The following is a 23,965-nucleotide window of genomic DNA, read 5'->3' as shown; positions in this document are numbered from 1 at the left end:
GTCATGAGCTCAGTCCAAGTGGACAAGTGAAGGTGAAGTTGGAGTCTTGCTGTGTAATGACATCCATGTGTACCCAGTGTCCCTGTTCCTTTATTATTGAGGGTGTAAAGCACAATCTGTTCATTGCATGACCTATTGAAAGCTTATCCAAAGATCAGAGCTCACTCCTTTCCATGCAGACTTTCAGCAGTTATTAGATGTTCCTTCATTAAGCTTACTACATTGTACCCTTCGCTACTGTCGGCAGTAGCGAAGGGTACTGTCCATGGGGGCTGGATCAATACTAATGGGAACCTGTGTACCTGTAGCTCTGCACTGGACTACTTGAGGCAGGTGCATATCCACCACTGATACAGTTCTGGTTAGGCACAGCCTGAAGAAAAGATGCCTTTCAAACATGGAACAGGGCTCCTGGCCACCCACAAAGAAAGAGAAGGCCTGATGCAGTGGGAGATCTCTTATCTCTGAACATCTCATCATCTGCTTCCAGGCAATAGAGCTGTGATCTAAGCAGGTGACGACTCGCTCCAAAATCTCTTTTGAGAGCTGTATTCCATCTCTGAATATCTCCTTTGTTGTCTTAATGAGATGACTTCTACCGTAAGAGTGTGGGGGAGAGCTGATGCAGAAGAGCCCCAGAAAAGTGATTAACTATAAATAATAGCTGAACACCAGCAGTTTACTATTCATGCAGTTGCACTTCTACCATTGTTCCTTATATAAAATCAGTCAAATCAAGTATCTCTTCGCTTTGTTTGGGAACTGCAAGAAGTACTTTGAGATCACAGAAAAGATAATTTTCCCCCTGTGCCTTTTTATTTGGGACAAGAAAGGCAACACTTATTCTCAACTCTCACCCAGGGAAAGAATCTGAACTGCAAATGCAGCCCAAATGTGGGCTTGGCAGCGTTAGTCAGCCCTTCCAAAATGGGTTCGTTACATTGGTTTGTCTGCTTATGGATGGCAATGTGGAAACACTGGGATGGAGTAAATACTGGGATAAGGGTACCTAATGCATATCAAGAGGTTTGCTTTAAGGCCTGCCTGCTGGTGAGTTCGAGGAGGCAAGCTATCAAAGGTGTCAGGTAGCCACAGCCCACCATCAGCAGGTCCCAGCTGATGCTCCAGTTCATTGTTTAGCCTGGCCTGTGTGAAAACTCTTGTATCACTGTGGGCAATACAAACACAGCACCTGGGACTTGCACAAAGCAAGCAAGTGAATTAGTTGGATCCCTCTGTCCTCTGGAAAGGCTCTTATGTTTGTACACCTTGCTTAGAAGTGACTGTGAAGGTGGTCTTAATGGTGACTCTGCTGTCCAGCTAGAAGGTGATTATCTTAGGAAGCGCAGCTTTTTCCATCAAATAACCTGGAGCTGGAAGTAGTCGAAATTGCTTTTCTGTCTCTCCTCTGCAGCTAGACAAAAGAACAAAAACCCTTGTCTCAGACAGCTGTCTTTCAGATTTTTCACCTTTTACTTCAGAAAAGTAAGCCTTTCAAGGAATAAGCAGTTAATACTGGGCCTTCTCAGTCAGGTCAGTCTTTGTCAACTGGTTAATGTATATTCACTTGCAGCTGTATTCCCTGAAGAGCATATCACATCCACTGCTTACGTTGGGAAATTCCCAAACCTGATATCTAATGGGAATTATTAGTTCCGCCCTTGTCTCTGTGCTGTAGCTGCTGTCTGCCTTGTGACTGCTAGAGCTTCTCCATTCCGTGCTCTCAGTTGGTCACTAAGCATGCAAACCACTTTAGTGGTCAAAAAGATGCTCTGTTGGTTGCTTAAAACTGCACCTTTTTGAGATGTGAAGAGCAATCTCTGCTTCTCAATGTCCTGTTTCATGAGCCTTGTAAATGGGTGAGTGCAACTGAGCATGTGTTATTTGTGTCATCATTAGACATGTTGACATCCCAAGGTTATGCAGTCCAGTGGGCATCCCTACTTGAAAAAAAGTTGTTATTGGGTGTACAAACCATATATGAACTTAGGGTGCAATCCTTCTGTCTTTGCTGTGGCCAACATAAGGAAAAGCAGGCTGGGAACTTGGGTCTCTGCACTGTGAGTAGCTCTAGGTCTTCAGGGACAGCAAATCGTAGGCACTGGGGCTGGGGGAATTCTTACTCTCCAACTCTGAGCTGTCCTGCTCTTGCACTTAGTGAAACTTCGTCATTTACATGAATGCTGCTTACATTATGGTGTGCTTATCTAAAGTTAATGAGGGTTCCTACTGAATCAGATAGTAGATGTATCCAAGCAGTTCCCTACCTCTAGTAAAGGGCTGATACTTGCTGAGCTGGGAAAGCACAGAGTTGTATAAGGTAACCTGTGAACTGAACTGTGCTTAATATGTGGGAGAGTAAGTTCCTTCCTGACCTCTTGAGATGATCAGTATATGCCTTGAAGCATGAGAGTTGATTGCCCTCATATAAGCTTGCATAACTACAAACCTTACTGGATAAATAATTACCTTGCCACTTAAAGAGAGAAAAATCAGTTGCAGAATGTGACTCAGTGCCTTTTGTATCAGGCTGTTCCAAGAAGTATAATAGTCTCTTAATTGAAGTCCTTATACCTTGATATTAAAATGCATTTCATTGGCATTGATATCAAAGAAATGTTAATGCTTCTACTTCTAATCTTTCTTGAGATGTAGTATGTGTGATTTTAATGAAAATCACTGTGCATGACATTCTTACAATATCTATTTTTTAAAAAAGGAAAAAAAGCAATATATTTTAAATGAATCCAAGAACGCCATGTAGACTGTGTGTTTAATACCAAAAACATTTTCTTGTGTTTCTAAGGCTGTTGCTATATTGATGTGTGACATGAATTTTGAATAAAATTTTGCATCTTGGTTTATCTTGGGACTCTTCTTTGGCTAGATGGTTTTCCTAAGAACTTTCACGTCTGCTTATGTGACTGATCTAATTGAAAATGATTGTGGGTACAAAAAAATACTGTACTTTTGTTTCTCTTTGGTTTTATTTGCTTGATTCTTGATTCTCTTGATTGTCATAAGTACGAGTGAGTTAAGAATGGAGCCCATAAGCTGGAAGTGGAAGTATGCACTTGCTTCATGTAGCACAGGGTGCTTTGAGTTGGCTTCTGTCTGTTTGCTTTTTTTTTGTGTTCTGTAGGAGCCAAGCTAATTTTAATGAGATCACTGCTGGTAGCATAGGGAGCACAGTTAGGCCGTTCCTGACCTGCTTGGAGAATCTTGTTTTGTGCCAATAGGCTAAAAGATGGTACAGAACTGTGAACTCACTGAATAAAACCCGCCCTGAACTTAACTAGTCAAAAGCAATCTCTTCTGGGAAGTGTCTGATTCGATGCAGAGTTTCGCTGTGGAGGCTGCTGTACACTATGACTTCCTCGCTTGCATATCATGCAGGCTTTGCCCTAAGAGAATACTTGGGTGCATTAACTTCAGCTGAAGCTCAGGCTGGGTTCATAAACTTGTAAAATAGAAATATTAATTCTAGTCCTAAATCCAGAGGCCTTTTGAGTTAAGGATGGAGTCCATCTAACTTGAATTTTATGGCTAGCCTTAACTTTGTAATTGGCGAGCTGAAACCTCTGATCTGAATCGTTCTCTTCACTCTCAAAAGTTGGGCCTGAACTTCATGGCTTGGTTTCACTTCCCCCTGGGAGTTGATGCTGTCATTAATATTAATTTGTGAAGCTTCTTGTGCTTTCTACTTCCTTGAGTCTATGAAGTTTGCTGGATCTTGTCCTGCATCTTCACTGCCGAAGGACAGTTCACACCCTTCAGTACCTCCTATAATTGTGTAATTAGCTAACATTTTTTCATGGCCTTAGATATTCTAGCCTGTTAGCATAGATGTTTCTCCACCCAACATCACGAGCTTTGAAAGTGCAGGAAGTTGGAGACAGTGTAATTGTATGAGACTTGACCTTGAGCGCTGAAGGCTTTAATAAATTACCAGGAATAAGCACTTTGCACTTTTTTCCTTTGCACTTATTGTAAGCAGTAACTGTTCCCTTTGCGTGGAAGGAAAGCCAGTTCCCAGGAATTGGTGTGTAGCCAGTTATACCCAGATAGACAAGTTTCCCGGTGGGAAATAAGAGGGAATGTGCCCTTTCACATGCACTGCTGCTGAGTGAGCACCGATCTCCAGCGGGCTTGTGAGGGTATGTCATGTTTGGGAAGTGTGCCTGCTTCCTGAGTGTCTTTGCCCAGTCTTGTGAATGCCCTTGGTATGCAGAGAGAGAACCTGCTCTATTGGCACGGCAGCCCTCTGCCAAGTGTGCTGGTGGGCCCACTTCAATGATCGTGTTCTACATATTCCAGCTAAGACCCCACTCAGGATGGGCTGCCATAGGCGTAACCCAAGCTGAAAGCTGGGCTGCTGTTCTTAAGCAGCCCCAGGGATTGCTTATGAGGTGGGATTGCAGCCCTGTTGAGGCTGGGGAGGGAGGAGCTTGCCAGCAAGCCTCTGGCTCTGTTCATGGATATGCTGGATGGAGTCTGGGGCTGTCTGGGTTTGAGGGAGGTCAGTCTGTTGTTGAATGGTTGCAGGAATCTGATACTCTCCGCAAGCAGCCTGCAGGGTCTGGATGCCAAGTTCTCTTCAACACCAGCAAAAGCTGCATCTCAGCACCTTGTTCCCTGAGGTGTGGGGAGTCTGTCCTGAGCAAAGAGCCTCTGATTTTTACATATACACGTGGTAATAGTTTGATTATGTGAACGACTGAATTTTGGAGGAAAAAAAAAAGGTGATAAATGCTTCCTGCTCTGAAAATTGTCTGAAATCAGATTTTAGGATTAGATAGGATGGCATGAGATAGCTTTCTCAGTTCTTTTTCTTTTGAAAAAGCATTTGACCACAGAGAGCTTGGCACGGAAATATTTTTTTTCCAAGTTCTAGCAACTGTTAGCTGGCTTTGCATATGTTCTCTTCAACTCATGTTCTCTTCAACAGTAAAAGCTATGTGGAAATGTTTTCCTTAAAGAAAAAATCAGAACCAAAAGCAAAGCTTCTTTTTTCTTCAGTTTTTCCCTATTTTGTACCTTGAATCCCCAGAACCTCTGGGAAATCTCTTAGTTCTTCTCCAATGATATTCAGCTGCAGCTCTCCCATGCTGTTGGTAATTTCACTAGCAGTAGCTCAGCTCTGCCTCAAACAGAGAAATGTATTCTCTTGGATGCGCACTCCTGATCAAGTGCTGTGATTCCTGTTGTAATACCTCTTTCTTTTGCAGGACCTCCATTCAGTCACAGTCATCCTATGGCTCCAACTCGCCACCTCTCAGCAAGATGAATAGCATGAACAAGCTGCCCTCTGTCAGCCAGCTCATAAACCCCCAGCAGCGCAACGCACTGACCCCAACCACCATCCCTGACGGCATGGGAACAAACAGTAAGAGACCCTCCTCCTCTTTCTCCTGCTCTCTGCATGTTCCCTGCTAATCTGGGGAAGGAGACTGTATCTCTGAGGTGCTATTGTGCCACAGGGAAATCACCCCCCTTTTCCAGGCCTTCAGCATCTTGCTCTGAGTCTCACAGGGATGACAGAGCCCCTTCTCAATGCAAATCTTGTTGGCCGCACTGCTGTCTGTCTTTCAAGGTGTTTCATCTTCCTTTCCCAGCAGAGGAGTTGGAAATGTTGGCAAACTTTTCCCCTCACTTCAATTAAAGCACTTCTTAGTTTCAGAGGAAATATCTGCAGCTTGCAGCTCTGTAACCTGCTTCCTCCTGGCTGCTGAAGACTGCTCAGCAGCCCTGTAAATCCAGGATGACAGACATGGTTCTGGGATCTAAAAGATGCTTTTTTTTGTTGTTGTTGTATTTCGAAAGTGCTGGGCTCTCGCCCACACCTGTTGCTGATCCCCCTTTGGGTGCTCAGTGTCTCTGAAACAAAACTCTTTGGCTTCTGTATTGGGTTACTCTGCTGGCTCAGTTCCTCTCCTTTCCTGCAGCAAAGAAAGACGAGATGCCCGCAGCTCATTGAGGTTTGTTGCTGAGCCTGCTCGCAATGAAAGGTGATGCAGAGGCAATGCTATCAGCAGTAGCTTCAGTAAAAGGAGAGCAGCAGAAGAACAGTATGTCATCTGGTCTTTGTACAGTCATTGAAGCCTTAAATATGTCAGCAGCCTACTCTGCAACAGTTCAAGGCTGTTTGGGCTGTGATTGTGCTGTGCTGGGAGTGAAGCAGGGTGCAGGGATGCTTTGATAACAATGTGCTTCCTCCTTCTCTTCTCTAGTTCCCATGATGGGCACCCACATGGCCATGACCGGCGACATGAATGGCCTCAGCCCCACACAGGCGCTGCCTCCTCCCCTCTCCATGCCTTCAACGTCCCACTGCACTCCCCCTCCTCCATACCCCACAGACTGCAGCATTGTCAGGTGAGCAGAAGCAGGCTGCACATCTCCCACCTTTGGGGAGCAGAGGAGTCGTGCTGGGACCCTGAAGGGCCCTGCTGGGTTCCTCACTCCATTCTCCCGGAGCACTGGATCTGGTGGGTTTGGCAGTCCTGAGGTTGGCACCCTCTGGGCACCCAAGCCTCAAACTCCCCACCTCTGAGCAACTGAGAGAAACAGGGATTGAAGGACTGCATGAAAGCCAAAGGATGCAGCATCTGCTGGACTGGTGGAGCTGAGGGCACCCTGCACTAAGACAGGGCATCTTGTAGATGTTTTTATTGGCACTAGTATCTTTTTCTCCTGTGTACTTGCAGTAAGCTGTGACTGGGGTCAGGAATGCATCCAACCTCCCTATTGATGTGGCCCCTTTGCCCTCCATTAAGTTGAACAGGTTGAAAGATGCTCCCCATGATCCTTTTTGCTTAGAGAGGAATATGCTGATGTGAATTTGGGTGTGTGATGTGTCTGAGCCCCAAAACAACTGCTTTGGTGACAACCTCGATCTATGTGATGTGCTGCCGTGGGCTCAGCTGCCTTCTGGGTGAAGCGAGCTGGCAGAATGGATCTTATGAGCCTTCCTGCCCCAAGATCTGGGCTGCAGCATCAGCTTTTGACTACTGCAAAGTGCTGTCATGAGGGTTGTCTGCTAGGCAGCAAGCTTAAAGGACTCCCTCATTCATTTGATACGGCAGCTATGTGGCTTGCTGGCCTGGGATGACTTGGAGAAGGTCAAGCAAAGGGTAAAAGCTTCATCTCCTGTTGCTGCAGGTTGGCTGTTTGTTTGGTTTTTCTGTGGTTTGGGCTGTTGCAGCCAGGGTGATCCTTTTTTCTCTCTCCTTCCTTCCTTCCTCCTCTGCAGCTTCTTAGCGAGGTTGGGCTGCTCATCCTGTGTGGATTATTTCACGACCCAAGGGCTGACCACCATCTATCAGATTGAGCATTACTCCATGGATGTAAGTAACTCCTCACCATTTCCTTTGTTTGCGCTCTTGGCCCTGATGTAGGACCAAGTCAGAAATCCAGGCTCAGTATTTTATTTTTGGTGATTTGTTGGATTTAAGGCTGTTGCACACCAGAGAAGATATACTGGCAGGTAAAAAGAAGCTGGACACAATGCCAGCACTAGTGTTGTAACTGCCTTGTCTAGCACAAAGAGAGTACCTCTTCCTTCCCACTGCTGTCCTTTTTAGCCCCCAGAGCGGCCCTAGCCCACACGCCTGTTAATTCTGCAAGGCTTGGTTTCAGTTTACACTGCCCTGAAACGCCTCACTCGCCTGCAGACAAGTAGGCTGTCCAAAAGTGGTCTGCATTTTTCTCTCCCTGCTCTTGTTCTCTGGCCTTGCTTTAAAGATCTTCTCTTGCCACTGGCATCTCAGCCCAGCTCTCCTTTCTCTTGCATGGCTCTTCTTGCAGGGTTGCTTCCTCCTCTCCTGCGCCACTGCTCTCTGGAGAGCTGGCCCTCCCATTTCTGCCCCAAGACTTTGCAAGGCTATAATGCTTTCTAGAGTGGGCTGCCTGCCTTCTGCTGATGCTCTAATTAGAAAAGCTTACCCAAATTAACCAAAGCTGGTTGTTTTCGTTTTTGTTTTTTTTTCCAAAAGCCAGTATCACATTTCCCAGAGCTAGGTAATGCTGCCCTCAGGTAACGTACCTGTAGAGAATACAGGGCCTCAAAGTCCAAATATTTCTTCAAGTTTAGGCTTCTGTCCTAAATTTTGGGTTTGTTTGAGTAATTAAGGCAGTTTTAATAGCATCAGACCCAGAGTTTTGAGTACTGGAGCCCAAACTTTAATTGTAAAATCCTTTTGCAGGCTTTGAAATAAACACTGAAGTTTTCAAAGCTGTTGAACTTCTGCAGTCCAGCATCCCCCCACCACAGACAACCTGCAGAACTCTCCACAGTGTTTTGGAGGCCTACAGTCCAGTTAAACTTGTAGCTTTAGGTCATCATACCTTATGCATGAATGTGTCACCTCAGAACGGACCTTGGGTCATCAGTCCTTGCTGCCTCTCAGCTCCATGTGCTTGTTCAGAAGTGGTGAGCCAGCAAACAACCACCTTCAGGATTAGTGGCTTCTGTAGCGCATCGCAGCCACCACGGGTTAACCATAAGCATGAGCAGAGAGGCCCAGAGGCTGCTTCTACTGCTTCTACCGGAGTCCAGCCCCTCCGGATTGCCCAGGGACTGCCCCGTTAAGCCCTGCTCCTTGCCTTGCAGGATCTGGTGAGCCTCAAGATCCCGGAGCAGTTCCGCCACGCCATCTGGAAGGGCATCCTGGACCACCGGCAGCTCCATGACTTCTCCTCTCCTCCCCACCTCCTGCGTACTCCCAGCGGTGCCTCCACCGTCAGCGTGGGCTCCAGCGAAACCCGGGGGGAGCGGGTCATCGATGCTGTCCGTTTCACTCTCCGCCAGACCATTTCCTTCCCGCCCCGCGACGAGTGGAACGACTTCAACTTCGACATGGATGCCCGGCGCAACAAACAGCAACGCATCAAGGAGGAAGGGGAGTGAGCCCCACCAACGTCGCTCCACCCCGCCTCGGACGTGAACTGCTCAGCCCTTCATTTGTCTTCCTTCTGCTACTGTATCCCTGGATGAAGGGCGGCGGGAGCCTCCTTGCTCGCTCACGCTACTTATGCCCTTGATGCTGTCTAGGTCACACTCCTGGACCGCGACCTCCACCCCAGCTCTTGCGACAGAAGGAGCTGAGCGAAGGGGGACGGCGGGTGGTGTTTCCTCAAAAGGTGTCGGCCTTCGTAAGAAGGTGTTGTTCTTGTTTCCTGGTTTCCTTTTTTTTTGGTGGGAAGAGGGGCTTCTTTCCTTGACTTTCCAACCCTCGTACACCTTGTGAGTGTCCTGACCTGCAAGCTGTCTCTCTCTCATCCAGCAGTCCCACTTTGAAAAGCCGGGATGGTTAGAATAAGTTTTAAAAAGCCCCATTTAAAAAATAATAATAATCAAAAAAAAATAATCAAAAAAGAAAAGACCAAAGTCGCTAAACCCCAAACTGACAGCTCATCCCAAAAACCAAATGGGAATTGGTCTGCTGAACATTGCACTTAAACAGCCTCTTCCCACAGAGCTCAGTGCTCTGTTCGTGTGTAATATTCTCCAGCGGAGACAGCACGTGCACTTTGCTGGACAGGCCAGCACTTACGACCTCCTGCAACAAACTTCTTCTTATTCCTTTGTGTTCCACAGGGAAAAAAAAACAAAAGCAATCTGCTGTCTTCTCATCTTGAATGTAGACTTCCTTGCATTTCCTGGTTTACTTATTTCAGGATATAAATACAAATGCAGCCATCAATAATTCAGACTTGTCCCCCACCCGTTGTTCACCATTCTGTACTACTACTGACATTTAAGCTAGAGAATTAGGCTTTGCAACATGTGCTGCCTGGTTAGTTTAGCAGAAGGATTTGCCTGCCTGTCCTCCAGTTGAACAGAGGACAAAACAGGAGCTGCACGCTGATTGCAGGGCTTTGGCCACCTTAAACCCAGGCAGTCCTTCACGTAGATCTTGTTAGATTGGTTTCCTGCCAGTTAAAGGTAGAGCTGTCCTTAGCGATGCCTGCAATAACTGGAGTCTGTTCTGTTGCTGGTGACTACATGATCAGCAACTGGAAGTGGAGAGTAAATAAATATTTGTATCTTTTCCAACAGCCTTGGAACAAGCACCAGTTCTTTGGTACTGCTACTGCAAAAAGTCCTGTTTACATGAACTGAAATGATTTTTCTGTTTTTCTTCATTGGTTAAACAGCAGCTGTGCTCTGAGGCATTTCCTCTATGACTGCCAGTGTCTGTGGACAAGCAACTGAACAGAGTACGTGTTTTCACATTTATATTGGCCAAGGTAGTGAGGCTGACGTACGGAAACAAATCTAAAGAGGCTCAACTAAGCACGGCTGCTTTCAAGTTGGCTTTTACTGCTAACAGTAAGTCTGAGGCTTGTTTGCTGTTTGGTTCTTTACTGGAGAAAGATAGAAAAAGCAGCTTTTAAATAACTTGTCCTCTTACCTTGTTACAACCAACGAATCTGGTTTCAATGCAGAGGTGTTTTTCTGGGCCCTGCTGTGTGCCTCTATGTGGATGTAACACGGTTAGCATCCTCTGTCTGTCCCTTGTGCCAGGTTGCATTCAAAGACTGCCTTTTGGTAACTGTGCAAGCCTAGTTTTGGATAGCTCTGAACGGTACTGCAAGATGGTTACCTTGTAAAGTGTGTATATATATATTTTTTTGTATGTGTAATTTGTTTCCTACAGCATAACATGCCATTTTTTTTTTTATTTTTTCTTGGGCTACCGGGTGTGACAGAACCACAATAAAATGTTTTTTCATTTTTGTTCTGTTTTTTTTTTTTTAATTATTATTTTTATGCCAAATGCTTACAGTATACTTTGTAACAAATGACTTGCCACTCGACAAATATATTTGTATTTTTCATACTGAGATTCCTGTGTTACTTTGCAGTTGAGAGGAAGGGGCAGGTAACTGAGAGCCTGTTTTATCACTTTGTTTTGTAACACTTCAAAGAGCAGCGTCCTAGATTTCAAAGTATTTAACATGCTCAGTGTGAAAACTTACTATGTCTTTTTTTTTCTCTTCCTAGTATGCTACAAGAGAAGCGAGTCAGCCTCCTGACTCCACACGAGAATTAATTCAGCAGGGATGTGTTAGGCAGGGCAGTGTTAGTGTGGGTACTCTGTAGGTTCCTGGCAGGGAACCAGGTTTGTGCCCTCTGCGGTTTTGCATCTCCATTGTGTAATCCTTCGGAGCTGCTTCAGTATTGTAAGATATTGATGCAAAAAGTCTCTTCGTTCTAGGAACAAGCTTCTGACTACTATAAAGGTTAATGCTGTGCCCGCAGTCTGGGCACAAAATCGTCAGTATCTGCTTTTCAGTTCAGCAGTGAGATGGAGCTTTGCTGCTGCATCACTAGTGATTAAAATATATGCTGTGAAAACTTTTCTATGTACCACTATGGAGCGTACTTCTGTGTACCTGGAATCTTCAAGCGAGTTTGAACAGCTGCAGCTTTTACCCTCCCCTGTAGAGCTGTGATTTTGTTGTTGGTTTGTTGTTGTTGTTGTTGTTGTTGTTGTTGTTTTGATATATCAAAGCCTATCAGAAAATTGAGCTGAGAGTCCACTGATGCTTCTAGTAATGACAGGGTTTCCTCTACCAGGTCTTGTGTCTGTTTTGGAACGCCTTGTTGTTGAAGTCAATGAAAATAAAAGCCAGATTGAAAATGACATCCCATTCCCAAGCAGTTTCTTTTCTTGCCTGTGCGCCTCCTTGGAAATGAGCAGGAGAGTTTGTCGCTTATCCAGCTGAGCAGCTGGGACTGTGACAGTGTCTCCTCTGTGTGCGTGCCCTTTAATCCCTATAGGCACTCCTTGGTGGCTGCTTCTGCAGTCCTGACTTGGCCCAGCGCAGGGGCTGTGGAGATGGTTTTGTGCTGTCTCATATTGGGCCCATTTAGTTGCACCAGGAAGGTGTCTGCCTCCCTGCAGATACTCCAGAGGGAGAATTCCCTCTGTGTGTGCATGCCTTGAGCTGACTTCCCTTTCTCCATTGGAAGTATGTCTGTATGTTTGAATTTTGGTCTGTCTGGAGTGTTGAGTCATATGGAGCTTGACAGTAACACCATCAGTGGCTTCTGCACAGAGCTCATATCTGTCTCCCATGACTTTCTGAGCTTGTGGAAGGGCTCAGGAAGGCAACAAAAGGTCTGTTTAAAAACAAACAAACAAAACAAAACAAAACCACCCCTATAAAGATCTCTCGAGAGGAAAACTCCATTCTTCCCTGTGGGAGTTAATTCCATGCTTACCATTACCCAGGGAATACCTCTCTGATTTCCTTCGTTTTCAGTTGCTTCTGTTGCTGTTCTTGGCCAGAGAAGCTCCTGTCTTTGGGTATTGCTGCCTGGAGGCATCGTTCCACTCTGGGTTCTGCTGTGACAGCCAGGGGGTGCTCAAATGTGGCATTAAAAAAAAGCTAACAAGCTGCTCTCAAAGAGAGAAGTGCTGCTGGGAATGCAGGAACTTGCTGTTTCAGCTCCATGCCTCCAGACGAGCTAACTGAATCAGGTAAAAGAGGATTTTGGTTTCTGTGAACAAGGTAAGCTTGAAATGTGTTTGCTGTTGATTGCAGTAACTATGAACCATTGCTGGATTAATAACTTTGGCTTATATTACAGCAAGGGTTTATGTGCTGAGGAATCCCACACTGCTGCTTTTCACCAGCCGTATATATATGGATCTGCTGGAATCTTGTCTTTGGATAATGGGATAATTCCTTCACAGGTATGAAGGGTGTTTTTTTTTTTTTTGTTTTTCTCCTTTACTACCATAATCACTGCAGCCCTTGGCTCTTTTGGCTGTGCCACTTCCTCCATCGCTGGGGCTGCATGCTCTGACACGAGGTGGGTGCATCCTGGCATGCTTAGTACTTATCTAAGGCAGCTGGGCTGCTACCAACCATGACGGCATGTGAGGGGGATGCTTACATTGTCTCTTCCAACAGCCATCAGCTGGACATGGGGGGCTTCCATGCAGGCAGAGGCTTTTATTTTTTTTTCTTTTTTTTCCTTTTTTTTCTTTTCCCCTTCTTCTCCTCTCCTCCCCTTCTTCTTCTCCTTCTTTTCTTTTAATTAAAAAGAAAGAAATGGGTTGCTGCTCTGTCCCTGTCGTGCTGACCCATTCTTTTGCATGGGTTCCGTACCGCTGTGGAGCGCTACGGTCGGGGCACCACTGCCCTCTGCCGGGGCCGCACTCGGGGCTCCTGGGGCCGCTCCTCCTACAGCAAGCCGGGGACAGCCTCCCTCCCTCCCACCCTGGAGGCTGCAGCCCTCCATTGTTCCCCCATGCAGCATCACCCCGCAGCAACCAGGCTGAAATGCGCTTTACCTTCCCAGCCAGGAACTCCCACAGCAGCACCTGGCTCTGCAGCTCAGTGTGGGGCTCCCACGGCAGCACCCAGCTGAGCCAGTCTGGGTGGGGAGTCAGGCACCCTGCCAGGGCCCACCTGCCTGCAGCTCTGTACTGTGCACCTGCAGGGTGCTGCCACCCTGGGGCTCCCTGCCAGCTGTGTGCTTTCAGAGCTAAGCATGGCTGTAGTGTGGTTTTGGGGTGGGAGAAGGGCAAAGGGGAGAGCTGCTCCTTGCAGTGGACAGGTGCCCACTGCAGTGTGGGAATGGAGATATTTTATAAGGAGGAGATGGGGAGAGAGGGAGGATGGTACATGCTGTGCTCGGAGATGGGCAGTGCAGGTGCTGGTCTCTGATTTCCTCCTGTTTTTCCTAAATGGCACCTTGGGGATTCAGCTGCTTTCTTCTTGTTTTTCTCCTGAAATTGCTTTTGTTTGTTGGCAGGGATGTTGGGTTTTGTTTATGGTTGTTTTGTGTTGGTTGTTTTTATTTTCCCAAATCCCTCAGCAAGCGTCTGATTAATTCAGCTTCTGATTCCTTGGAAATGGCCTCTGGAGATGGTGCTGAAGATTTCTACACATGCCATCCAACTTCTGGGCTGCATAGCCCTCAGCACTGGAATTGGGTAAGAAATGTTACAACAGCTCCCAGCACTCTGCAGTTAGGAAAGAAAATATTGCACAGTGCCACATGGAAAAAAAAAAAAAAGAAATCTGATTAATTAAAGGTGTGGGTGGGTGCACAATTGCATCGAATTATCCATGCGTCATGGCGAAATGGGAGATAAAGGCATGGATACGGTGTGCCAAGGAGGCAACCAAGTGCCACTGGCGTGGGTATGGGGGTGGTGAGAGCTTGAGGGTCACATCCAGCATGGGGCTAAGTGCCAATGTGCAAAAAAACTGGTAAGGAAGGCAGTGGCTGGGAGCTTCCAGCAGCTGTGCTGTGCACGGAAGGCTGAGGGCTGGTGGTAAAAGTGGTGCCTAAACCACATGCGTGCTTTGGATTTGCTCAACTGTAAGAGTGGTGACTCAGGTGGAGGGGTGGCTGGATGTGCCCCACCTGCCCTCACTGCCCCCAGGGGGAGGAGAAGCTGTCAGCAGGCAACTGCTCAGGTAGGAATTGCGTGGTCTGGCCACAGGCAGTGGTTGTCTGGGGTTACAGAGGTGCCTGAGGGGGGAGGAAACTGGCTATAACAGAGATCCCTGCCAGGGACACCAGAAGGCAGGCAAGGACAGTTGGTGGGTATGTTGTGTCCTGTGTAAGCTCGTCCTTCTGCTGCACAGAGAGGTCTTGGGAGTGGTGAGAGCTGATTCCCTCCATCTGTGCTGCTCTGGAAGAGTATGAGCATCCCTGTTGTGACTGAAGAAGAGCAGTGCTGACTGGGAAGCCATGTGGGACTGGTAGAAGGGCAGGACACCTCTCTTGTGGGTAGTGGTGGAGGGCCCTGTATCTGCCCACAATTGTCTGTTGCTCCCTTCAACCCAGTAGATCTTCCCAAGAGAGTGGTCAGGTGCTGGAACAGCCTCCCCAGGACGGTGGTTGTGGCACTAAGCTTGCCAGAGCTCAAGCAGTGTATGAACAATGCTCTCAGACATAGGGTTTGGATTCTGGGTGGTCTTGTGTGAAGCCAAGGGTTGGACTCAATGATCCTTGCGGGTCTTTTCCAACTCAGGATGTTCTGTGATTCTAAGAGTGCCAGGTCATTGTGCTGCAGTGTCCCAGGGCCATGGTGACTGGTGCATATCTGCCTAGAGGACAAAGCAAGGAGCCCTAATGGATGTTTCCCAGAACAGGAAGTATTTCGGAGGAAAACAGCAGTGCAGGGAGGGATCTGCATGGTGAAGTTGAAGGCATCAGGGAGAGCTGAAGTCAGTGAGCACCAACACCGGTTGGAGCCTGGTGAGTGTAAGACACTTATGCTCAAGCTAGAGTTTATGGCAGACCTCAGCCAGCCCCATCCCTTCCTGCTTCTATGGGCTGCATCAGGGAAAGGCTTCCTCTGTCATTTCTCACATTTGGAATGTCTGCCTCACATTGGAGCTGTTTTCAGGACTCGCTAGAGAGTGAAAAAGGAAGAAGAAAAGTGCAGTGGGGAGAGGCTGAGGGCATTCCTTGCCCAGCGCCTTGCTCAGAGGAGCTGTAGGCAGGTAACTGTCACCAGGAGACAGACCTGAAACCATGCAGCTCCTGCTGCCTCACCCAGAGCCAGAAGGGATTTTTGGAAACACAAATAAAGGGAAAAATCAGTCTCCACCCATCCACCCTAGTTGGCCAGCAGCTCACATACAGCAATCTCGGTGCTGGCAGCACTGCTGCAGCACACTGCCAGCTCTGAGGTGTTGAAACGAAAGGAGAGGTGAACAAACAACCCCAGGTGCCTTCGAGGTGCTGGTGAGTTTTGTTTTCCCCTGTTGTGGCCTCCCCAGGAGCAGGCAGCTGTCTCTGGGTGCCAACCATGGGCTCCGGGACCGAGGTTGTGCAGAAATGATGGGCATTAGCTCCACCAGTGTGCAGCTGTGAGGCAGCAGGGCTGTGTGGGCCATACCCACAGCGCAGCACTTCTCTTGCAGGTAGGGGGTGAGATGTGGGCTTCCAGTTGTGGAAACCAAAGGGAGAAGTGCTTTTTTCTTTCTTTTCTAACATAATTCTTCTCCAAAGTGGGATGAGCCCATTTTCATCTCACTGCCAGCGTTACCACAGCCAGCTGTTTTGCCCCCTTTTCCCCAAGGTAGGACAAGGGTGTGGATGGGTGGAACAACTTCTTTTTTTTATCCCCTCCTTAATGATGGTTTTTCATCCCAACTCCTTCAGCATCTCCTGGCCAAGGCTCAGCCCTGAATGAAACTGCTGCTCTCCTTTGGCTCCTGGGAAATAAAGGGGACAGGTCTAACTACCTCCGGGTAAACAGACAGCTCCCAGTGCTTTGGCCTCATCGCTGGAGAATTGCACTTGGAGGCATCCATTCCACCTTCTGCTGCCACAGCCCTTGGTGTGGGGTGACTGCTCTGACTCATACCAACCAGAAGGTGTCAAAATCAACCCCAACCTGAGCATCTGCATTGAACCGCACCTCACAGAGCAACAGCCACACACAGACACGCATGCACAGAACCACTGGTTTTCAAATACTTTCAAATTCTCCTATGTTGGTTCTTTTATTATATATATATTTCCTTTCTCAGCTGTCATGCATCAGCCCTGCTCATCCAGCCTGCACTGATGATTAAGGCCAGAAGGGGCACTCTTCTATTAATGAAAAGAAATGGAGCTGTGGGTGCAGCTTCGGGGGCTCAGTCAGGGTTGAAGGAGCAAAAATGCTCTCAAACACACATCAGCCACATCTGCAAGGCACTGGTAGGGAGCTGCTTCTTGTAGGGGCTTTGGGGAGCAGCTGGTAGCAGCCTGGCAGGGGCAGGAGCATCCCAGGGAGTAATACATGCACAGTCTGGGTTTTCCTGCTATCTTCCATTTTTCGGATATGTGGCTGCCCTTGGGGCAGACTGTTTCCCTCGCAGCCTCCAGGCCTCTCCACTCACAGAATTAAAGAGACTCAAAAGCCTGCACTGCATCTTGGTGCATGTGCCAGCCTTACTCTAAGAAGCCTGGCCTTTACCTCCACTATTGCTGTAGAAGTTAAAGTTTTCCTCCGAAGAGAGACTTCACCAGAAGAAAATGCTGGAAAAGTGCCTCTGATTCATGGGAAAGAGCAGCATGAAGATAGAGCCCTGGGTGCCCAGAGCCCTTCCTCAGGCTTCAGGGCTGAGGAATCCTGTGTTTGCAGCTAGGTCCCAAGAAGCTGAACTCTCTGTTGCTTTTCCAGCAGCACCATGTGTGTCCAGGGAAGAAACCCTGAAATGAGCAGGTCCAGGAGGAGCCCCCCTCTCCCCCTCTCATACTTCGATAAAGACACACAAGCCCAAATTTGGTGTCTCATTTGTTTTATTTGCCCTGGATTTAGGCACAGCTCAAGTTAACACTGCAGCAGCAAACCAGCTCCTGGGAGCAGCACAGACCAGGGTCAGGGTGCAGCACAGGAGCCAAGCCCAGGCTGTGATGGGGAGGGGATAGAGGGGACAACAGACCCTGTGATTCTGCTTTCCAGCTGCCACCCATTGCTTTCCAGTACCTCCTTGGGCTGTGTTAAACAAAGGGCTGGTAAGTAATTACCATGAGTCTTTTCTTGGGAAGGCAACCTGCTGCAGCACTTGAACAGCCTCAAGGGATGGGAGGTGAGGTCCAGGAACCAAAGCACACCAGCAGCCTGGGGGCACTCACAGTGTTCTCGCCTGCCACTGCAGCAGCTGAAGAGGTGGAGCACATCAACCTTCCATCTTCCATGATTTCCATGGGGTAATGGCATCTCCTCCTGAGCCTGGCCAAGTGTTTATCCAGAGGGCACTGCAGGGGGTTGGAGCATGGAGCTTTAAGGTTCCTTCCAACCTAAGCCATTTGATGACGATCATAAGATCTCCCCCTGCAAAGACTATCCTTGCCCCTGGCACTGGGGCCAGTGAGACGAGGGAACAAGACCACAGCTAAGGCTGAAAGAAGGAAGAACAAAGCCAAGTCTCCACCGCCTGTTTTAATGGCAGTGCTGGCTGAGGGGAGTATAAGGCACTGAAAAAACATGGAGAAAAGCAGCTGGGAGCAAAATGAAGCTCCTCAGGGAGGTAAGCTCCAACCAAGACCCTGGCAGTGGTTTCTGTGGCAGCACTGCTAGGTCTCTAGCCACAGCTTAGCACAGAAAGGGAAAGATCCATCAGCACACCTGAGACATTTCTCTAGCAGAGGCTAAAGAGAAGCAGCTGCTTCTGGTTGAGGAAGATAAGAGGGGTCCTCTAAGGGGTACAGCAGGGCTGAAAGCAGTGCTCAGGAAGGACAGGGAACCCCAGCAGCAAAGACAGTCCGAGTAGGAGATGCTGGTACAGGGATGAGGGGTCCCACTGAGAGCTGTGCTAACTGCAGAAAAGGCACTCCCAAAAACTCCACAATCATATTAACCTGTTAATTTATACAGCATCTCTGTACAAAAATAGAAAAAGGTTCTAATAAGATTAACAATATTAAATAAATATTTAATAGAAAAAGTCTTTGGCCTAGTTCATAGCTCATCCTTTGGGTTGATGTTCATTTCACTGGGTCCTAGGTGCTCCTGGTCCAACATGGCGATCACCTCGTCTGCCTGGATTCGCTCCTGCAAGAAGGGAAGGGGAGAAACCACAAAGCAGAGCCTCAGCACTCACCCAGCACAGCACACATCTCCTCCCACGACCTTCAGTGCACAAGGAGGGCATTTGTGATGAGGATTTGCTGGGCAGAATGAATCCAAGTCGCTGTTCCCCTCAATACCTAATTCCCTCCTCCCTCCCTCCCAAGGTGCTGTGGTGAATGGAGCACAGCTGACATACTGCAAATCCCTTATCACCATCCACCTGGCCTTGAAAGTCTCCAGGAATGAGGCATCCACAACCTCTCCAGGCAGCCTGTGTCAGTACCTCACTGCCATCTCAGTCAAAAATTTCCACCTAACATCGAATCTAGCTCTCCCCTCTTTCAGTTTAAAGTACTTCCCCCTTGCCTTATCAGTATCTACTCCAGTAAAAAGTTATCTTCCCTCCTGCTTATAAGCTCCCTTTATCACCCAGGCTGCTCCCGTGCATCGGATTATTGGCCACTAGGTGTCAGGAACGGACAGCCCCAGCCTTACACACAGCCCTCCAGCACTCTGCTCACCATCCCATGCAGCATCCGAACCCAGCCTGAGAAAACTGCTCTGGGGTCCCTTAAGAGCTCCTTGTGTCCTCGTGTCCCTCGTGGGAATGGAAGTAGACACAGCGGGACCACAGGCTAAGGATGCTCTGGGTGCCTGCTATCTCCCCCTCAAGTTGCAATGGAGAGACTCACCAGCTCTCTGTAAAGTGGGTCCAAGGTAAACCACAAAGCCACAGCACAACGTTGGCCTTTGGTAACTGCCTTCACCCCGTGTGGATTCTCACCACCCGACGAGAAGCTGACCATTCGTCCACACTTGGGCTTGATGGATGCCTGCAGGAAAACAGGCAATGAAGGTGGCACGCACTGGCCATGTCTGCATTCCATGTGGCTCAGGGCTCTGCTGGGTGTCTGGCTCCAGGACCTTGTAGGGTTCCTGCACGGTGCAGTCTCTGAACTGACCAGGATGCATCTCAGCAACTACCTGCTGCATTCAGCTCAGCCAGGAAAGGGCACTGACTTACCGTCACTGTTTTGGCGTCCATCTCAGTGAAAATGAATTCACCGCCTTCAAAATCTGCATTCATGTAGAGGAGGGCACTGTGGAAAGAAGGAACGCCCTGTGGAGGTCACTGCTCTGGGTCTATCATAGGATAGAAGGGTGACAGCTCTCTCTACTTCCTCCTACATCAGCCAGAGCAATCTTGCCCAATGGTTTGGAGCCATAGCTGATTATCAGCATATCAGCCCTGACCAGGAGACAAGTCTCAGAATGTCCCAAGTCACATCAGGCTTCCACCCTTCCATTTTGCACCAAAAAAAGCCTCAAAGACTTACAGTTCTGAAGGCCACACTGGGTCCTCCCTACCCTAAAATACTGCAGAGCTATTACAGTTAAACTTCAGCTTGCAGCTTAGCCATAATGCTTGCTGCTATTAGCAAGGATCCACTGGATGTCACTTCTGCCATCACTGGGATGCACCAGCTTTAGGGTTTACAGACTTGCAGCAGCGTGCTCAGCCTGGGGCAAAATACACGGGCAGCCCTGTCCTTCCTACCTGTAGTCCCGAAAGGTGTAGGCAGGAGGCTCCTTCCAGCACTCATTGGCCTCAGGGTCCAGGAGGCAGTTGTCAGCATGGATGGGGTGGCTCAGGTCGTTCCTCCTCTCCTGCTGGCCTAGGCAGGGCCATGGGGAGGAAGGGGGGAAGAAGGGGTGGATGAAGTGGCAACGCCATGCTGTGTGAGATCTGTCATGGAGGCAGCATGCCCTGGCCCCTCTCCAGGTGGTGTGGACAAGCAAAAGGAGCAAAGAAAATGTTGGGGAGAAAAGGCAAACCTGAGGAGTCAGATTCACACAGCTTTTCTTGTTTGTGATTGATGGGAAGCGAGATGGAGGGCTGGGAGACAGAAAGAAGGGACAGCGAGACAGAGGAAAGAGAAGAGAAAGGAGGAAGAGTTGGAGACACGAAGAGCAAGAGAAACCCCAGCTTGTTTGGGACAGCAGTGCCAACACTACAGATGCGTGACTTCACCCAGCTCTTGGCCATCACTTCAACCACCAAACAACAGAGAGAGAATCCCAAACTCACATCCCCACTTGCCACGCCATCACCCCCCATGGGGGACTCAACAGTGCTACCCAGTGCTACCCCAGGGCTCACCAGAGAGAGCGGTGCGGCACACCAGGTGCGTGTAGGAGAAGTAGAGCGTGGAGTTGAGCATGAAGTAGGACTCGACGATCCTGCGGGCCTTCTCACTGATGTCGTAGAAGAGCCGGGCGCTCTTCAGTGGGACACGGCCCTCATAACCATACTGGGCAGGGACAAAGGGTGAGGAGTTAGTGCCGTGCAAGCTAGAGGGAGAAGGAGAGGAGAAAAGGGGACTCTACCTTGAGGGCTTTGAGGACAGTGGCACCTTCAAATCTCTCATTTGGGGTATGGGGAGAGGTTTTGCCCCTATAGCCATCTCCAGCCAACATGATCCCCTGCTAGGACAGACACAAACATGGGTGATTGTGAAGCAGGGGGGGAAAGTTTTGCAAAGCAATCAACTAGGACCCTCTTCCCTAATCCCCCAGGACCAGCCCAAGGAGGAGCTAAGGGTATATTATCAGGATAAGCATCTGAATGCCCTCCACCAGCATCCCACCATTTGCAACACTCAGGATCAAGGAGCAAGCCCTGAGCCTCCCTGAACCACCTCTGACAAGTCAATCATTTGTGAGACATCTAATACCGACCCCACAAAGCAGCCACATCCCCCACAGACACAACCCACTCACACTGGCCACTCTGTGAAGCTCCCGGCACTGCTCCTCTGAGATGACGTTGTCCAGTAGCACTCGTTGGGTGCCATTCAGCTGCTGTGAGTTGTAGACAAACTTCACATCGCTGTAGAGAAGCGGACCCCCTGATGGAAAGAGAGACACAAAACAACCCTGCTGAACATGACCCGGCCTTACTGACATCTTGTACCATGGCTGAGGGCCAGCTGAAGTCATTGGGTGTGCTTCCAGGGAAATGGCTTTACAGCAGAGAGAAGAGCTTGGCTTCACATCAACAACAAAAGAAACAGAAGCAATGGAAACACCCAGAGGTGAGAACAATTTGCTGCAAGAGCGTCAGCACTTCCCACATTCTCGTTAGCAGTGCCTTGCAAATGCATCCTGAAAATGCCAGAACCCAACAGGATACAATAAGAGACACTGGCTAACCTCACTCTCCTGTCCGCTGCATTTCCTTGTGTGACTGCTGATGGCTTGGCACACAAAACCACTTTCTGCCATTATCCTCAGCGGGTATTTTTGCCTTTTACTCATGTAGAAAACCCAATACATGGGTGGTTTGCAATAAACATCACTTGTGCTTGATCCCACTAGGGAATTTAAGAGCCAAGGGACCCTGAGGACAATCTTTGCCCCCTGCAGCAGCCATGGAACTGCCACAGTCATCCATTCAATGCAACAATCCCTCACTCTTGCCTGGATCATAGAATCATTAAGGTTGGAAAAGACCACTAAGATCATCTTGTCCAACATGTAGTATCATTCCTCTTTCTCAATTGCTCTCCAAATAATAATAATAATAATAATAATAATAATCTGCCTTGGAAATGGGAACCAGGTGTCGTGGCTTTTATATATAGATCTCTCTTCATTTCCCAATATTATAATTAGTTTGTATTGTTCAGTGTCATGTCACTTAACCCTTTAGTTTTAAACACAACATGATAATGATAATATTTTATGATAACATTTCCTAATCCTGACTGCCCTGAACCAAACAAGCCACAGAACCAACACCAGAGCTCCTCTACCCTTCTCCAGTCACGTTCCATTCTGCTCTGCCCTGGTTCAGAGCACACAACACATTAACCCATGGATCAGCCCTTGGCAACCACTTTCTCACTGTTCATTTAAAATAGGAGAGATGGATAGGGATTATTTAAATTTATTATTTAATAAAAGCTGGGCTGCTTTTCAAGAAGCCAGAGCATGCTCCAGGATCCGTGGTGCATTATGACTTAGTGGGCTTTTACATTTCCTAAGGATACAGTTGCAATAGGTTTGTTTTGGAAAGAGAGCCACGGATCCAGGGTTGAGATCAAAAGATCCACATGTATGCTCTGTGAAAAAAATAAAAATAATAATAATAATAATAAAAAAAAAATCACCCCAAAGATACCATGGAATTCTTTGGGCTTTTGGAAGCAAAGGAACCAATAGAAGAGGGGAGGGGTGAAAGAATTCAGTATAAAAGTGAAGCACAACATTAAAGCACATCTTTCTTTTCCTCTTCTGACCTTTTCTCTTTCCAAGAGAAAAAGGGAAATAGAAAGAAATAAAGCAGCAGGGTAGACAAAAATACTTTCCGTTCTTTGAAACGTTTCATTTTCTCTGTAAATTAACCAGCAAGAATAAAAGCACAGCATAGAGAAAGACAGTGAAATTATTTCATTGCAAAGGCAAACAAACCAACAAATATAAATAAGCAAGCTTATTGCTTGGCTTAAGCAGCTCTTCAGTGTCCTCCTACTTTATGTGTGTGGCTAAAGAAGGGGAAATGACTCTGAACAAGATACTGAGCAGCAAGAGAGAACTTGGGCCACAGAAAGCTGTGAATTTCTTCCATCCATTGGATTACACAGAGGTTCACCTGCCAGCTGCTGTGGAGCTGGCCCACAGAACACCTCCTGGCCTGAGATCCTGTTGTTTTGCAGTGAGGAGCATGTATTGGTATTTGGCCACAACCTAGTTTTTCTAAATTGTTACAAGGGAAACCTCATCTGTTAGTAGAAGACGTTATGGTATTTTCTGTGGCTGCTGAGAATATGCTGAAATCAGTTGAAAACCCTGCCGATGGGAATTAAAACTAAGTCATTTGGGGGAAGCCAAAGTATGATGTAACAAGCCAGTCTGCAAACAGAAGTGGTTGTTAATGCAGTGCAATCCAGCCCATTTAGCAAAGCCAGTGTTCCCCAAAGCTAAGGCTGACAGCATCCTCCTGCAGCCCACACAATAGGGAACATCCTTCAAAAGCACCTGATGGAAAGCTTACTGCTCAGGTAGGATTGGCCATCATGCTCAGCTGCCAGTCTGTAGCAATAGTAAAAACATCCTCTGATTTTACTGACACGTTTTCATTGGACTTACCCTCCTTCAGCTCTCGATCTGGTTTTGGTGCAGGTTTCTTTGTTAGGGACAGCCGGGGCCCATCCTCTGGCTCACTGCTAATACCTGACGGGACACTGAGAAGCAAGAGAGAAGAGGAACATTGTGACTTTGGTCACAGGTCTCCAGGTCTAGGAGTTATGTTCCTTGCATATATCACAAGCCACTATGTTAAAAACAACGCAAATTAACGTTTCATACAGATGTCACAAGTAGAAACCCAATGAAAAACCAAAGGCTTTTTTTTAGTA

At 47.8% G+C, this 23,965-nt stretch overlaps 2 protein-coding genes across 9 annotated transcripts in view; one reads left to right on the top strand and one right to left on the bottom strand.

Moving 5' to 3' along the window:
• The window catches only part of TP63 (tumor protein p63), a 110,709-nt gene extending 99,058 nt beyond the window's left edge, over positions 1-11,651 (top strand). For 6 of the 7 annotated variants that reach the window (XM_052687459.1, XM_052687456.1, XM_052687454.1 and 3 more), the window contains 4 exons: positions 5,229-5,386; positions 6,231-6,375; positions 7,253-7,346; positions 8,612-11,651. In XM_052687459.1, the coding sequence (XP_052543419.1) occupies positions 5,229-5,386; positions 6,231-6,375; positions 7,253-7,346; positions 8,612-8,908 (694 nt within the window). In that variant the 3' untranslated portion in view covers positions 8,909-11,651. Of the gene's footprint in view, positions 1-5,228; positions 5,387-6,230; positions 6,376-7,252; positions 7,347-8,204; positions 8,575-8,611 lie in introns of those variants that run through there. The other variant, XM_052687460.1, reaches the window with a different exon arrangement.
• Positions 11,652-18,319: 6,668 nt separating this feature from the next.
• P3H2 (prolyl 3-hydroxylase 2) overlaps positions 18,320-23,965 on the bottom strand; it is a 53,223-nt gene continuing 47,577 nt past the window's right edge. Inside the window, exons 8-15 of one of the 2 annotated variants that reach the window (XM_052687452.1) lie at positions 23,697-23,791; positions 21,327-21,454; positions 20,934-21,032; positions 20,707-20,857; positions 20,104-20,221; positions 19,570-19,645; positions 19,238-19,378; positions 18,320-18,527 (exon numbers count right to left, since the gene is read on the bottom strand). In XM_052687452.1, the coding sequence (XP_052543412.1) occupies positions 18,435-18,527; positions 19,238-19,378; positions 19,570-19,645; positions 20,104-20,221; positions 20,707-20,857; positions 20,934-21,032; positions 21,327-21,454; positions 23,697-23,791 (901 nt within the window). In that variant the 3' untranslated portion in view covers positions 18,320-18,434. The remainder of the gene's footprint in view (positions 18,528-19,237; positions 19,379-19,569; positions 19,646-20,103; positions 20,222-20,706; positions 20,858-20,933; positions 21,033-21,326; positions 21,455-23,696; positions 23,792-23,965) is intronic. The other variant, XM_052687453.1, reaches the window with a different exon arrangement.

This window comes from Tympanuchus pallidicinctus, unplaced genomic scaffold (assembly GCF_026119805.1).
Source record: "Tympanuchus pallidicinctus isolate F22 unplaced genomic scaffold, pur_lepc_1.0 scaffold22, whole genome shotgun sequence".
Lineage (NCBI taxonomy): Eukaryota > Metazoa > Chordata > Aves > Galliformes > Phasianidae > Tympanuchus > Tympanuchus pallidicinctus.
The sequence above is the reverse complement of the archived record's forward strand: the minus strand, read 5'-3'. Positions and strand labels throughout refer to the sequence as shown.